The 15,606-nt window shown below is 42.7% G+C and overlaps 3 protein-coding genes across 3 annotated transcripts; 1 reads left to right on the forward strand and 2 right to left on the reverse strand.

Moving 5' to 3' along the window:
• Window positions 1-1,580: 1,580 nt before the first annotated feature.
• LOC123075303 (transcription factor BHLH133-like) lies at window positions 1,581-3,171 on the forward strand. The gene is made up of 5 exons (XM_044497943.1): window positions 1,581-1,925; window positions 2,022-2,216; window positions 2,303-2,368; window positions 2,451-2,516; window positions 3,076-3,171. Exons 1-5 carry the CDS (start codon window positions 1,581-1,583, stop codon window positions 3,169-3,171), a joined length of 768 nt encoding a protein of 255 aa, XP_044353878.1.
• Window positions 3,172-5,638: 2,467 nt separating this feature from the next.
• Window positions 5,639-7,407, reverse strand: LOC123080380 (uncharacterized). The gene is made up of 3 exons (XM_044503288.1): window positions 7,214-7,407; window positions 6,996-7,088; window positions 5,639-6,308 (listed from the first exon to the last, which is right to left on the reverse strand). The coding sequence occupies exons 2-3, from the start codon at window positions 7,074-7,076 to the stop codon at window positions 5,853-5,855; spliced, it is 537 nt and encodes a 178-aa protein (XP_044359223.1). The 5' UTR covers window positions 7,077-7,088; window positions 7,214-7,407; the 3' UTR covers window positions 5,639-5,852.
• Window positions 7,408-7,724: 317 nt separating this feature from the next.
• Window positions 7,725-10,787, reverse strand: LOC123080379 (probable glucuronosyltransferase Os01g0926700). Its single transcript, XM_044503287.1, has 4 exons — window positions 10,287-10,787; window positions 9,305-9,693; window positions 8,638-8,879; window positions 7,725-8,536 (listed from the first exon to the last, which is right to left on the reverse strand). Exons 1-4 carry the CDS (start codon window positions 10,405-10,407, stop codon window positions 8,023-8,025), a joined length of 1,266 nt encoding a protein of 421 aa, XP_044359222.1. The 5' UTR covers window positions 10,408-10,787; the 3' UTR covers window positions 7,725-8,022.
• Between the last annotated feature and the right edge of the window lie 4,819 nt (window positions 10,788-15,606).

Consider the following 15,606-nt stretch of genomic DNA (forward strand, 5'->3'; position numbering starts at 1 on the left):
TTGCTCGCATTACGAGCTGCATCTTATAGACTAGCCATAATGGGTAGTAACATAGAGTGGGGAGTAACATATGCGTGGTAACATGCAACGCTTCATTTATTAGGCTATAGACTCATCTTGTATTGATATGTGTGATGTTACTCATACTAGTAGTAACTAGCTATGTTACCACATGCCTCTCTTTCTTCATTTATTGCTTGCCACATCATCTATTTTATCTAGATATGTGTGATGTTACTATCTATGTTACTCCCACTGTGGGTAGTCTAAGGCGAAGCAAGTTGGCAATTGCATTATTATTAGCTTCTCCGGTACTGTTTTCCAGTTCCATATGCAGCAGTTATGATCTCTTTTCCACTATGCAACCTTATGAGAGAGGTATTGCACGAATCTTTTTTTCTTCTATTCTCATTCAAGTTATTCATAATTGGTTGAAATTATTCACAGTTGGTTTAATAAATGATTGTATTTGGTATATTCCGTGTGATCCTTTCAATGGGTACTACCAAACTGGAGATTGTATGTTGTGAAGGCAATAATGAACTTGGCCCATTTGGAGGTGCATATTCAAAGCAATCTCTTCTGATTTCTGAATCTAGTTGCCAATCGTTCTGCATCTTAATTAATACCAGCTAGAATGCCGACCCTTGCACAAAACGCGTTTATCATACTTGATACGAATTCAAGCACGTCTTGAGCTGTCCTAATACTCGAAATAAGGGACTTCATTACTTCATCCAAACTATTTAATATAGCATTTTCATTAAAAAAAAAAAAGTGCTCCTACGTTTTTTGGGTTGGTTTCAGCAGCGGCAACTGGCAAGGTTGCCATGTAAAAGTGCAAGCACAGGTGAGAGTTGAAGTACTCGCAAAATGTGGATTACAGATAGCCTTCACGCAACAGTATATCACATGATGTAACAAATTTCCCTTACATATTGAATCAACTGTTTCAAAGTTTTATCTCACAAAGAGAAATAAGAAGTTGCAAAGTGAGTTGATATTATCTTAATCTACTATATTCCATTTATGATCTGCGAGCACTTCTCCTCCATGACTATGTCCACTCCAAATTTTCTTAGTCCTGGCCACCCCCTAATCATTTAATAGATATTTTTTGTTTTGTGGAATTTTGCAACTTTATAACCGATCATATGAATCACTTGGTGGCAATTATTGTTGCCATTCTCTCGTATTAAACCATGAGCTTATGGTATTATTGTTCTCTTGGCATTCCCTGGAGGCATCAGTATGACATTATTGCCTCTTTAGATTGCTCAATGGGCAGACGATTCCCAACACAATCTTTCTAGTTTTTGATGTTGAAGATCCTGGGGGTATGGGTCATTGCTCGAAGACATAAACTAGTACCCTGCTTAGTTGTCATTCTGCTCTAATTAAGAGTAGGGTGTAACCTCAGTCAAATATATATCTGAAAAGATTCTCTGGGAACGTAGTATAAATGTACATGTCCCTACCTGCTCTGTACTCACAAGACAACATTACCACAGTCCTTGCACTAGATTTTAGAAGTTTTAGAAATTGCAGTAGAAGGTTCCGATCGACATTAGTCCAACAGAATGGAGGCGAAGTGCGCAGCTATCTGGAGCTCGGTCGATGGGAGGAGCGAGGAGTCTGAGATGATTGCTCACCTGCAGTCCATGTTCTGGAGCAACAGTGATGCTGCTGTCAACCTTTGCCCTCCAAACACCAGTGCCAATTCTTGTGTTACAGCTAGCACAGTGCACAGTAATTTGTTCCTTCCTCTTGACATGGAGAGCCATGTTGTCACAACGCCAATGGTTAACACTGGCATGGACCTATGCCTTGATCACCGGCATCAGACCGTTACTGGTCACAAGAGGACATCCCATATGGATGAGCAGATCAAGAGAACTAGCAAGAAATCCCGGACAGTTCCCTCGGTAAGGCTACGATATCGTGAATGCTACGTTATGCATCCTCTCTTGAAATAAATCCTTTGACTGTTCTAACATTCTGATTGATGCAATTGTTTGCAGGTATCAGGTGCTCTGTGTTTAAGCCTAGCTGATAACGAGACCAATGGTGACACTGTCAATCAGAGCTCTTCGTCCTGCTGCAGTTCGGAAGAAGATTTGATTGGCGCATCTGAGGAACCCTTTGTTCCGAACCAGGGTGACAATTCAAGAGGTTGCAAGCGGCCTTCGAAGAATTTGCAGTCTCTTTGTGCAAAGGTTAGGACACGGTTATGTTACTCTTGTTCTGATCATGGAATACGAATATTTCTGTTCTCTGACGGTATTTGTGATGCTTCTTACAGAGGAGAAGAGAGAGGATCAACGAGAAATTGAGAGTACTGCAGCGCCTGATTCCGAATGGAACCAAAGTAAGCTCTCACTGATTGGTTAGTGATTCACTTACTGAATAATCAAGAGTCCATCTAACACGGCAATTTTATGCGTTTCCAGGTTGACATTAGCACAATGTTGGAGGAAGCAGTCCAGTATGTCAAGTTTCTGCAGCTGCAAATAAAGGTAGTACTTGTTTATGTTCCAGTTAAGCCGTTCGCCATTCCTGGAAAAATGTAACACCGAATTCATCAAACCGTTACAACAAAAGTTTGCATGGACAATTCAGAATGTTTGTGCAGGTGCCACACTACCACCGTATTTCCAAAATTCAACATACTCCCTCTGTTCCTAAGTATAAGTCTTTTTAGAGATTCCAATATGGACTACATACGGAGAAAAATGAGTGAATCAACACTTTAAAGTATGTCTATATACATACATCCGTATGTAGTTCATATTGAATCTCTAAAAAGACTTATATTTAGAAACAGAGGGAGTATATATATATAACACGTTGGGAGGTTGTTTGGATGTGGGGATATGTTCTTTGGAGCTTCAGATTTGAACAGAATACCAAAACGATCCATAGAACCCCCCAGTTAATATAAAAGGATTTAAATTTGGCAAAAGGGGGGAAATTGCTTAATCCTCTGTGCTTTTTTCTATATGATTTGAGAAGGAGGATACAAGAAATTTATTTCAAACATGGAGTATTATTCTGATCTTCCCTTGTTCCGAACAGGTCTTGAGCTCTGACGAGACATGGATGTACGCACCTCTCGCCTACAATGGTATGGACATCAGCCTGAGTCTGAGAATTACCGCAGACCAAGAATGAACTGGTCATAATCCGAAGCCTTGTTGCTGTCAAGTCAAACTCAGTACATGGTGCATTTGTTCAAGATCTTAACCCTGACTTTGAATTGTTCATTTGCTTCTTGTGACTTAGAGGAAGGTGTTGCCTTGCCAGATACAGTAAGTAAATATTGTACGAATCAAATAAGTTGGAGCATGCCATATGTAGCAAGGAAACAATGTATCAAATAAGTCTGATTAATGATGATGACATTTCTTGGCTCAGTGATTTTCTTATCATCGAAGCAAAAACTTTCAAGTCTGATTAATTATAAACATTAAAATAAGGTATGCATTGCCAGTTTTTGGCATATAAGAATAGATCCTGGAAACAAATAAATAATTAAAATCTCCAAACTACTTTGACAAAGAGAGATTTAGCACCTTGTGGCTCTCATGTTCCATTAGGTAGCTCTGGTAGGGATGTAAACTGAGTCCTGCTTATCGGTCTAACAGTTCAATAAAGTATTTTTTCCGGGAAAAATGAACTATCAAGCTCACCATTTATTGCGCCATTTACATCCCTAAGCTCTGGCATCTGATGGTAATTTGGTTTGTGCTGCTCAAAAGCTTTATCTTGGATAGGAAAGATATTGTTCAAAGCCAGAAAGTGCAACTTGCAATGCCAAGTGCTTGTAGCACTACAGTAGTGAATCATGAGTTGCCATTTTGTATGCCGCAAAATAGGTTGCCAAAGTTGCATCAATAATAGATTGATGAGTACGTGATCCATATGCTCAGTTAACCAGTAATATAGGCGTTAATGAAGAATCCTCTATTTCGCTAATCACTAATTTCAGTGTGCATACATGTAGCTTTCACAACAGCTAACAAGATATCTTCTGCTTTACTTGGTGCCCTAAGCTTTATCTAATAATTGTGATTGAGGTGTCCAACTATTGTGGTTCTTGAGTTGAGCAGCATCTGGCAGGCATTTAACACTGTTGAATATATGTATAGGCTATCATCGTATGTATGGTTAGGATCTTTTAAGGAGTCTGTTAGAGATGCTCTTACACTGGTAACATAACATGACCCTAGCCGATGTTACTATCTTCATAGTTATAATAACAAAAGTGTGATATCATGCAAAGCTTCATTATTAAGTAGGTTATAGACTCAAATTGTATTGAAATATGTTATGTTATGGTAACTAGCTAAGTTATTCAAATTACCTCTCTCCTCATTAACTCATTGTCACATAGGTAAATTTGCTGATTTGACTATATATTACTGTTGAAGTTAACTCTCACGCTGACGAATCTCAGAACACTGCCACCAGTAGCATCTGTTGCGGCCGGACTGCAAAATTCTGGCGCAACACGCACACCCACCTAACCTATGCCAAAGACTCTTCTGAATCTGAAAATATATAACAAAATAAATGGACATAGCCCACATCGAACATTTCAGGAAATCCAAGTTAGATTTCAGAATTGTGCTAAATTTCTGTTCCTCGAATTGCGACTTTGTATTTCCTGAAAAGTTGGATTCTGTTCCTCGAATTGTAAATCGTGGCTGATGGTGTCGATGCTTCTTACAGCAGTTCACATTTCCTCTCTCACAAAGCGTTTTCCTTCTCTCGGGCGTTGACTAATGAACAAGCACATCCATGTCACAATTCGAGGAACAGAAAATTACAAATTCAGTCGTACCTCACTATAATTAACCACTGGCTATAGTTATATTATGATTTGTCTCTTGCTCATGTGGTTTCGAGCCATCCGTTCAGTTGAATTTACAATATATAATGTTGTAATATGATAGACAAATACTTCGGCTACGCATAAAAATTTCTATTATTAAGAAATAAAAGACCTGTATAAAAAAGACATGGATTGGAGCATGATCAAACATGAGGTGTCATCAACATACGAGAAATGAAGATGACACTTCAAATGAAGATTTAAAGAAATTGAGGCCGTTAGAATAACACATGAAGACATGGACGAAATATATAAGGTGACAATTTATAATTTTGTCCATATATATCTATAGGCACCTCACTTTCAGGTCAATTGTATTGTTGGAATAAAGACAATAGACAGATTTTTAGAGTCCTTAATCTGGGAGATAACCGGCACAGGGATGTATTCTCTCCCCTATGTCCCTCCTTAAAAATCCGTCATTTCTCAAAGATTCAAACAGATTTGTTGTAAAAACCCTAGTCTGAATGTCATTTCTCAAAAGCGAAGGTTTGATGGCTAGCAATAACAGTATATGGCCTTTCTAAATGCTCTGTGAATATATATCTGGGCAGATAATGTGCCTGGTGGCACTGGTACATGACAGTATTCAACCAGCACATGTGTAGTCCGTTTTGCCATGGGAAACACCTGTACTTGATACTGACAATTCAACAAAAGGTCTCTCACAACCGACTCATTCAACACATCTGATGTAGATAAACTCCATAGGAGTTGAAACTACGCAGAGCAAATTTCACATGGGGTGCAAGGAAAACACCACTTGGTAAGCAAAATGGCAGTTTTAGTACGATTTTAGCACGATCACTTAGTACAATAATTTACATATGACTTAGCATTCATGATACAACGGGTCTTTTCCTAAGAGCAGCTTTTGATCTTCTCCGGAAGTTATCTCATCGCATGCCTACAGATCTTAGTCAACGAGCCACTTCTTCGACACTGAGAAGAGCCGCATTCATAATCTCATCCATGATACTTTGCCCAGGAGTAGCTTAAGACTATGAGAGAATGAACAGACACATCTGACAGCAAGCAGCCAGCCCCTAACAAGCTTGGATATGCAATAATTTGCTTCTTCCAACTGCTCCATCAGGCGCTCAGATTCTTCCTCCAGCCGTTTCAGTTTGTCGTAACTGTAGTCCCTGATCACCACATTGGCTGTGGTTTCTAAGGACTCAATGGCTTTAAGAGCAGCTGTGTCCTCTGCCACTTCATCGTCCGTGGAATATGTTCCGGATATCGACATATGGGTGGGGGCTCCTTTGATCGTAGAGGCGTCGAAGAGCACGGTGACGCAGATCTTGTTTCCGTAGAATATCTCGCGACGGTATTCGGCCTCTGGGATTCCCAGCTCTGCTAACACGAAACCAAGTATGGCTCTGAAGGGAATTCTGATGATCGTTGAATCATCCTGTAATGTTCAGAACCCCAATATGGTGGTATCAGTGCAGGACTGGAACAAAGAATGATGTCATACTTAAAATGAGCAGTGAGTGGCATGACGCAGAGCAAACACATACTGTGTATATCAAGGTAAAGGCGAATCTATCTATGCATCATGCTTCTTTTGTCCAGGAAAATATATCATCTGTACTGTAGTCGACCTAGAATGCCGCATGAGGGCATGGTATTATCTAGCCAGAATATACTACTCCCTCCGTTCCTAAATATAAGTCTTTGTAAAGATTTTACTATGGACCACATAAGGAGCAAAATGAGTGAATCTACGCTCTAAAATGCATCTATATATATCCGTATGTGGTCCATAGTGGAATCTCTACAAAGACTTATATTTAGGAACCGAGGGAGTACCAAGCATAGTACAGTACTCCCCCGTTCCTAAATATAAGTCTTTCTAGAAATTTCAATATGGACTACATCCAAAATCTTTCTAGAGATTTCAATATGGACTACATACGAAATTCGTATATAGACATAGTTTAGAGTGTATATTCACTCATTTTGCTCCATATGTAGTCCATATTGAAATCTCTAAAAGGGAACGGAGGGAGTATTGTTTTTCCAAACGAACACGTTCAGTCCAGCTCTCTGTACATGCTAGACATGAGAGATTGAGAGTGGTGAAAATTGAACTGACCTGAGCAAGCGCCAAGGGCTGATGGTTAGTCGGCGATGCTGAACCTGGTGGCCCCATTTGTTCGCTGGTCATGGTCGCCATGGTTCCAAGGTCCTGCAGAAATTGGCAGTCACTCTGTTTCAGAGCTCCCCCGTGGCGCCTAATCAAAACAGAGCAAGAATGGGGAGATCTAGCACACGGTGGATGCGAGCTAGGACCCAGTGGCGGAAGCGATTTACCTCCTGTGCTCGACGGACGAAGGCGGCGGATCTGCAGCGCGGACCTGGGTCGGAAGAGCAGACTGGGGAGTGGGGAAGAAGAGGGGAAAACAGCGGATTCGGTGATGCTCGGTGCTAGGCCTGGTGGTTATCTAGCAAAGGCCGAGGAGGATGGAAATGGGCTTGCCCTAGCATTTGTGGATAACGTTCACCCAGGCCCATTAAGACGGGTGTGGACTGTGGAGTCTGCAGAGTGTACTCTCAAGCCTCCAACCAATCAGCCTCACAGGATCCAAAATGAGATAGTAGCAAATGTTTCTTACAGCAATTCAAAAAAATAGAATTCTGAAAAAAAAAGTTTCTTACAGTATAGTTCACTCTTTCCCAAACTGTTCATCATGGATGCAGAAAAAAGAAATAGAGAGGGGGAATGAAAATCATCGACCGGGTCAACCACCAAAGTATACGCAAGCTTGAGAATTGGAGATCGCAAGCCTGTGTCGAGTGTCGACATACCATCAGACAGTCGATAGGATTTAAATCTTGCAATTTCCATTACGATATCCACATATAACCAACAAAGTGCACAATGGTTGACATTTTTCATCAACTAATGAAAAAGAAGAAGAAGAAGAAGAAGAAGAAGAAGAAGAAAAGATGAAGCTCTATGGTATACTAGCTATCAGCAAAGAAGATGAAAAAGATGTACATTTGACTTATGGTCAGCACTGTGCAACCATGGTGGTATAAAGGCGCAAAGTATATCAGGTCTGAAAATGTTTATTTTCAAAAAGGTTTTTATACATCTCCAAACCGCGATGCGAGAGATGCTACCACGGCTTCAGGTCACCCACCGGGCCAGCGGTCCAGTTCAGGCGGACCTGGCCGGGCTTCAAGAAGACATCTTCGCCATGCGGAAGCTTGCGAGCGAGCCCGTTCAGTATCTGATGGAATGCATCTCCTGCTTGAGCTGGCTGGGGGAACAGCATGGCCTGCTTCATCGAAGGGTTTGCGAGAAGCCTTTGCTTCCTCAGTATGTCCTCTGTCGGAATGGATGTCAGGATGCTGTCCAGCCTTGGGACGTCCTCCTCGGGAACAAACACGCCGATCTCCTCCCATGGGATGGCGTCCGCGAAGGGGAGGACGATGTCGTCTGCGATGATCACCGGGATGCAGCCGAAAACCACGGCTTCCACCAGCCTGGGGCTCCATGGAGCCCAGCCCAATGGGCATAGGCAGAACACAGACCTCTGCATATCTTCGTAGTACGTCGGTGGGTGATCGGTTGAGATGTCGAACAGCGGGTTGTTCTTGAAGTTCTCCCAGACAGATGCACGAGCACCTCTGCAGAATACATAGGAATGTCAGATCGGCAATACAATGCAATAAGAGGGAATAGCAGGATCAATAGGACTAATTGCATTTTTCGACAGACAGCAATTTACCTTGCGTAGTATCCACCCTCGGGATCATTGCCGGTGTCGTAGAACAGACCACGGAAGTATACGAAGATGGATCGAGGGGTCTCTCCGGGAATAAGGTGATTTTGCATTTTCTGCGGAGGCGCAAATGGCGGAATTGTGATGGAGCCTTCCTTCAAGCAGACATGGTTCTTTTGTCCAAAGGTCTGAACCAGTGTAGCACGCTGAAGCAAGGGAAGGATTCCTCGTCCAATTGCTTTCTCTTCCTGAAATAATAAAGGAAGCTCGTGTTACAGAAGGACAAAATTGTGCTGGAATAAGCATCAGAGATAATGTGTCAGTCAGAAAAAAACATGGCAGATTGGCATGTAGTTATTTTCAATTGGACAGCTAACTGTAAATCTAAAGAGTAGTCAGACTTTTTTTATACAGAAAAAGCAAGCAAATCATTATCTGAAACGAAGGACAGAGCATTTGCAGACTGAAGTACTTAAGTCAGAGTTGCCCATTGATAAGTGCAAATGAAAAAAACTAGCATCTTGATGCCCCACTGTCCACATGCTTTGTGCTGCAATTAGATATGCCCCAGCTGTTCAAAACACATGGACTCCAGTACTGAACAACTGCTTAACATCTACAGTAGTATTCAGTTAATCAAATAAACAGCAAGGATTTGCTCATGTGTCTGTACCTGATAATGGAAGCAAGCGCCAAAGTCATGTGGTGTGACAAAGAAATGATCTGCCCCCTCTGATCTATTCCAGTAAGGCCATTTCGTCGCGATCAGCTCAATCGCGCTCCGCATCATGCGTGGAGACTTGAAGGGCAAGGGGAGACCCGAAGGCGTCAGGTCACATGTCGGATACACGGGTGTGTAGAACCAATCTGCTTCCTCAGGATTAGTGGTCCGAACCGCGCTCGACAGCAGGAACCGGTGCATGAAGATCTCCGCGGCGAACATGTGGTTCAGGCACCGAGGGTCTTTCTTCAGCAGCTTCTTGTTGTATTTTCCAGGGAGATCATAGATAAACACCTTGAGCCTCCCAACAGGGTCATCGTCCAGCACATCACCAGCACTCCCTGCATTTTGTTGACCAGAAGACATCTATGAGTGTTGCCCAAAAGCAGAGCAAAGAATATACCAAGCTTGATAACAGGGTCACATAGCACTTTGATTGAAAGGATTGTATATTAAGCAAGGTCTAACTCTAATACTCTATGCTAAATGGCATGAATCATGATTGCCCTAAGCAAGGTGCATGTCTTGACAACATGAACTGAGGTGCTAATATCATCTGGATGTTCAATAAAAGATACTAGGTTGAATTGAACCAAAAACTAGACAAATAATTTGGAGGTGGAACGCCAATAGAAACTACCCCATTCAACCTCTCTGTATAATCCAGTTGCATCTGATTCTGAACAGGGACCTGAGAATTCAGGCTGGGGAAGTCTAACCACAAGCAATCAAATATGAAAATTCCCTGATATAGGATGCCAAAAATGCTGTCTTTAGCAGCGTCCTAGATGCAGGAGACGAAACAGCTAGAGAAATCAAGCAGTTCGAGTTGCACAAACTGACAAGATTGGGGGGAAACCCCTTAATTCGAAAAAAACAACTGACAAAGATTATGGGTATCAAGTCAATAGTCAAGACAAGGCCCTGCCCTCACCTGAGATCCTCTCTGTCTGGTGGCCCTGCTGCGCCGGCGCCTGCTGGGCCTCCGCCGCAACAAACAGCGCCGCCGCCGCCGCAAGAACCGCAATGGCAACCAAGACCCGCCCCGCCATCATCCTCTCGATCCCCAGCACCTCTCCGTCCGGCTCCGCCCTTGTGAACCGCTAGGCAATCGCCAAGGCTAGTTAAAGAAGAAGAGAACGGGGGGCAGGGAAGAGGCTTTTCCGGCAATTCCTTGCTTGTCCCACCAAGAAGCGTTTGGTGGCGGCGGAAGGTGAGGAGGGCCTGTCCTACGCCGAGGCCGAGCTTGAAGAAGAATCAGAGCGGCTCATGTGTGCTTCAAGGGAGGGAAGGGGAAGGAGGGGATTAATACTGCTGGCTGAGAGACGAGGAGGGGAGGGTGTGGGAGAGCTGTCCGCGGCTGATTCTTCCCTCCCTCCCTCTTCTCGCTTCCTGCGGCTTTCCTTCACTTTCCGTGCACACCAATGATGGGTGAGCTGTAGGGCTCTGGATTAGTCTAACGCGGCGTGTTTTCCAGGGAGGTTTGGTGAGGGGTCTGCTGCCAGGCTTCTTTCTTTCCTGCTCCCCTCACCTCACCCAACTTGGACATTCGACCTCTCACTTGTCCTCACCTTAAACATGTCAACTTGTCAACTGTCAAGTCCTCTCTCTTTTTCCCTCATTCTTTAGCATGTAGTAGTAGTAGTAATTATTTATTTTGTTTAGGAAGGTAAGTGATTAATTGATACTGTATTTGAGTCATCTGTCTCTTTCTCCAAGTCTCTAGAAGAGTATGTAATTAATTTGCACATGGGATGGATGGGAATTATACCAAGCGGCTGCTCTGTGGGCCCAAATCAAGCGGCGCCCGGTGGAAGGTATTGGAAATCCGTTCCGCAAGCCGCAACTAACGGCTCAACTCATTTCTGCCGACGATCGGAGGGCGAACCGGAGTGGCGTGACTATCTGAGTAGGCGGGTAGTTGAACCACGCGGCATTGGGAAGATAGACACGTAGTGTCGTGAGTCATGATCATTTTTCTGCGTCTACGAGAATAGGCGCTTTCTTTTAGTAATCTGAATTGTTTTTTTTTCTTTTTACACGGGATGAATGAAAATTATACCAAGTGACTACTCTGTGGGCCGAATCAAGCGGGATTGATCGAAGTGGTGGAGGAGCCAAAATTTGAGTATCAACAAACCTACTCCGCAAGCCAAAACCGACAGCTCAAATCGTTTCCAGTGGCGATCAGACGGATGATAACATGCAAGCAGGAGTTGCCTGACCAACTGAGTGGGCGGGTGGTTAAACCCATTTGGCATTTAAAGAGGTGGCCACTTATTGTCATGACCATGATCATTTTCTCGGTCATGATAATTGTAGCCAAAGTTTCTTTTATGGTTAATATTTTTTCATTAGTGATATTTTACATTGACATGCTCTCCAATATACATGTGATGAATTTTTCTGGATCATAATAATTGCTGCCAAAACTTCTCTTATGGTTGATGTTTTTTCATCAATGATATTTTATATTGAGATGCTCTCCAGTATACACGTTTGATGGTTACATTTTGTATATGTATACCATGGAAAATGTTTACATGGCAAGCTCAGTAATCTATTTTAATTTTAACAGTCCATTTTTTTTGCGAAGATAGCAATCAATGTTAAAAAAAGGTTTGACCACAAGATTAATTTGCACATAAGATGAATAGAATTATACCAAGTGGTTGCTTTGTGGGCCTAGATCAAGTGGCACCAAATGGAAGTTGTGGCAGAGTCGAGATACAAGGTACTAAAAACCCGCTCCACAAACCCAGACTGACGGCTCAAATCATTTATGGCGAAAATCGGGGGGGGGGGGGGGGGGGGGGGAACGTGCGGTGGGGTGTGTCTCCACCGCCTAAGCAGACCAGTAGCTGACCCACATGGTATTTGAAAGATGGCCACTTGTTTTTATGAGTCATTATAATTTTTTGGATCATAATAATTGCTGACGGGCCTCGGCCTATTTTTTAAAAATAAAAATTGCTGCCAAAGCTTCTCTTATGGTTGATGTTTTCTTCCATCATTGACTTTGTTTCTTTAGTTGACATGCTGTCTAACATCTATGCTTGACAGTTCTTTATGTATGTGTAGCCATCAAAACATTTTTCATGGTAACCGTAGTAATCTCTTAATTTTAGCACACCAAATATTTTTGTCAATGTTAAAAGAAATACTGGGCACACATTTTCTAGAAAACCACGTACTCCTTCCATATCACGAAAACATAGGCTGTGAGCATGTTTTCAGTTATATACCTTTAAAACATTGACAACGAATATCATTCTAATTTTTCAGATTTAAAATTTGGAACTAATGTGTATAGTTTTGTCTTAAACTGGGTTTTTGGTTTTATACATATGTTAGAAAAGAAGTTATTGGTCAAAATGAAATCTCCAAGACTGCGTAAAATATTCAAAAGCGTCAGACATGGAGGAAGGACTTACGAGCAGAGATAGTAAATGTAAATAGCATAAATCAGTAGTTGTAGGTCTACCAAGACGAGCTAAGGGTTTTGTGATCACAAAGAGTAACTTATATAGATACAAAAAAATGCATAGATTTTGCACTTGCAATCTCAGTGGAGGAGTGTGACCCCTTAGTTTAAGAAAAATATTCGCAAATCATCCTGTCTTTCCATTTATGTTCCTTTCGTTAGGTTGTGATTATTTTAATTTTTCAAGTGTATACTCGAATTTAACAAAAGTGCTTTACTTGATGAGTGGAGGAGATCGTGCATATTTTAATAGTAAGATGGCAGGCATAGTGATAGTTGTTGCATCATGGGTCTATGAATCCAAGCAAATCAACACTTCTTCTAAGTTCTAACCATATGCAATGGATTCTGTCGATCGTACAAAGACACAGACACGTCACCCGCCGGAGCTGATCGCCGCCGGGAAGCTGCCCTAGCCCACCCAGCCACGCTAGCTGTCCTGCCGGGTGCCGGCGTCGGCGATGCGCCATGTGAACAGGACATAGTCCTCGATCGTCGACGCGGCGTCTTACGGCGGAGGGCGGACGCTGCTATACCTAGCCTAGGGCCAGTGCCAGGACCATCCCGCTGGAGAGGAGAACCCCCCTCGCCCACCGACGGCGTCGTCCTCGTCCATGTCCATGTGCGGCAGTAGCAATAGTCAATCCATCGTCGTCCTCCCACAGACGAGTGACCACCAACCCTGACCTGGACGATGCGTGTCTGCTTCCAACGTCAACACGGACGTGCGGACAACTCCTCATCATCATCATAAGATCGACGACGGGCACGCGGCCGGCCGGGCACACTGAACCGAGTAGACGACAGGAACGATCAGGACGGACCTCCCGCTTATCTTAGTTTAAACACGTACGCCAACTGTCACTCTCTTTATGCTATGCTGGTCTCACTCTTTGGTGTATGCAATTGATTTGCTACTGTATTCAGGTCTTCTGTTTCTTCCCTCCAAGACCCTTTAACAATGTGGTGATTGGGATTGTTCCCTTGCACCGCACATGGGATGGATGGATGCAGCGGCCAGGGACGGCTCGCCATCATGGATCATCATTATCCATTTTGGGTCTTGATAATCGCAGCCAAAGCTTTTCTTAGGGCTAATGCTTTTATACTCAGTGGTTCCTTTATGTACGAGAAAACTGGAATGGAAATGCATAATAAAGCATTAGTTGCACTACTTGTAATGTATGTCTACTTAGCATGATCATGAGGGTCCAGGGGTTTGGTGATCAACCAGAGGGGGCCCTAATGACCAGCAGAATATATAAACTGTGCGCTTCCGAATCATCCGCGGGGCGACGTGAGCGTGTGAGCCCCTCTCTTTAGGCGAAAAATGTGAACTTATGCTATCGTTTGGTCATGCATTTTTTTTTGCGGGGAATTATTAATTGTACTTGTTTGAAAAAGGAATGTGTGCTTAAGAAATTCTCGTACTGTACAAGCGAAGAGAGCCACCGACGGCGAGCACGATCCATGTGCTGCACTGCTTAGTAGTCAACTGCTCTTCCTAATTAACTGATGAAGACTGTCATCGCAATAATAATAATAATAATAATAATAATAATAATAACTGATGAAGAGTGGGAAATGCCTTCCATGAAATATTTCTTCTACGGCAGATTAGACGACCGAACCGGCTGCAATGTGTTTTCTTATGGATGTCAACACGGGACACAGAACGTGGCGAGACGAGGAGAAGACACGTCTGTTTATTCTTTTAATTCCCACCTTTATATCTAGCATTTATTTATTTTTTGCTTAAGGTTGTGCACAGTGGTGAGGCTAGCATTTTCCAAAAATCTCAGAGAACACCGCGTGCCCACTTCTAGTGATTAACTATGTTCCATCGAAGAACCATAAGCATCAAATATTAGGATACACATTATCTAACTCCTAATCTTTTGGTTTGCGAAGTTGCGCTTACTTTAATGCCCAAACTTCAAGAACACGCGCGTAGACCCGCAAACTTGTTAAACTCCAATATGGCTATATATAGCCGCTGATGTGGCATCCTAATAGCTGTGCACTTCATCGCTGCCAAGTGGATAATGTTTATACTTTCCACCCCTCCGCAAAAGCAAACCAATAAACAAAAGATTTTAATAGCTCGTTGTAATACACCAACTCGGGAAACCAAGACGTGCGAAACAACTTGCGTTAAACTCAAGGTTACATGAGGTCACAATCTTGGCCTTCTTGGGGAGGCATCCATCTCGGGAAGGTGGATTGGATATTGATGTGGCAATGAGGATCTCATGCATGGTCGACGTGGGGAAGAGATAATGATGAAGGAGAGAGGCGTAAGAGGCACACAAATGCATATCTAGTTCTCGTGGAAATGTTTGCATGATGGAAGATGGATAATGGGTTGAGCTAGTGAGATGCCACTATGGATGCTGACTAGATGACAAATTCGCATGGTCAACACGCCACGTTATTCATCTTTTGTCACGCAAATATTGTTTGGATCCCATGGTACTTCTTCATGTAGGGGGAGGGGGGATGGACCTCCTTTTACTATGTGCGTTTTCATAGTAAGACTACTACAATGAGCACGGCAGACAAGTTTTAGGACCTCAGTGTGCTTCACATGATTGTTTTGTAGCAAAAAAAGTGGATATAAGAAAAATGTGAAATCCATTAAAACACTTCCCGCAAGAATAAACCTGCTAGAAATAGCACTTTTTTTAAACCTAGATACATAAAAAAGAGAGTAAAACTACACATCTTAAATTGTAAAAAATGATGAGATGACTTAGCTGGCTTCATTATC

This window comes from Triticum aestivum, chromosome 3D (genome assembly GCF_018294505.1).
Source record: "Triticum aestivum cultivar Chinese Spring chromosome 3D, IWGSC CS RefSeq v2.1, whole genome shotgun sequence".
NCBI classification, from domain to species: Eukaryota; Viridiplantae; Streptophyta; class Magnoliopsida; order Poales; family Poaceae; genus Triticum; species Triticum aestivum.

Excerpts from the sequence above, each read along its gene's own strand:
- LOC123075303 (XM_044497943.1), top strand. The coding sequence starts at position 1,581 with ATGGAGGCGAAGTGCGCAGCTATCTGGAGCTCGGTCGATGGGAGGAGC. Across the intron at positions 1,926-2,021 it reads AATCCCGGACAGTTCCCTCG|GTATCAGGTGCTCTGTGTTT; the intron begins GTAAGGCTACGA and ends AATTGTTTGCAG. Across the intron at positions 2,217-2,302 it reads TGCAGTCTCTTTGTGCAAAG|AGGAGAAGAGAGAGGATCAA; the intron begins GTTAGGACACGG and ends TGCTTCTTACAG.
- LOC123080380 (XM_044503288.1), bottom strand. The coding sequence starts at position 7,076 with ATGGCGACCATGACCAGCGAACAAATGGGGCCACCAGGTTCAGCATCG. Across the intron at positions 6,309-6,995 it reads AGCCCTTGGCGCTTGCTCAG|GATGATTCAACGATCATCAG; the intron begins GTCAGTTCAATT and ends TGAACATTACAG.
- LOC123080379 (XM_044503287.1), bottom strand. The coding sequence starts at position 10,407 with ATGATGGCGGGGCGGGTCTTGGTTGCCATTGCGGTTCTTGCGGCGGCG. Across the intron at positions 9,694-10,286 it reads CCAGACAGAGAGGATCTCAG|GGAGTGCTGGTGATGTGCTG; the intron begins GTGAGGGCAGGG and ends AACAAAATGCAG. Across the intron at positions 8,537-8,637 it reads GAGGGTGGATACTACGCAAG|AGGTGCTCGTGCATCTGTCT; the intron begins GTAAATTGCTGT and ends TGTATTCTGCAG.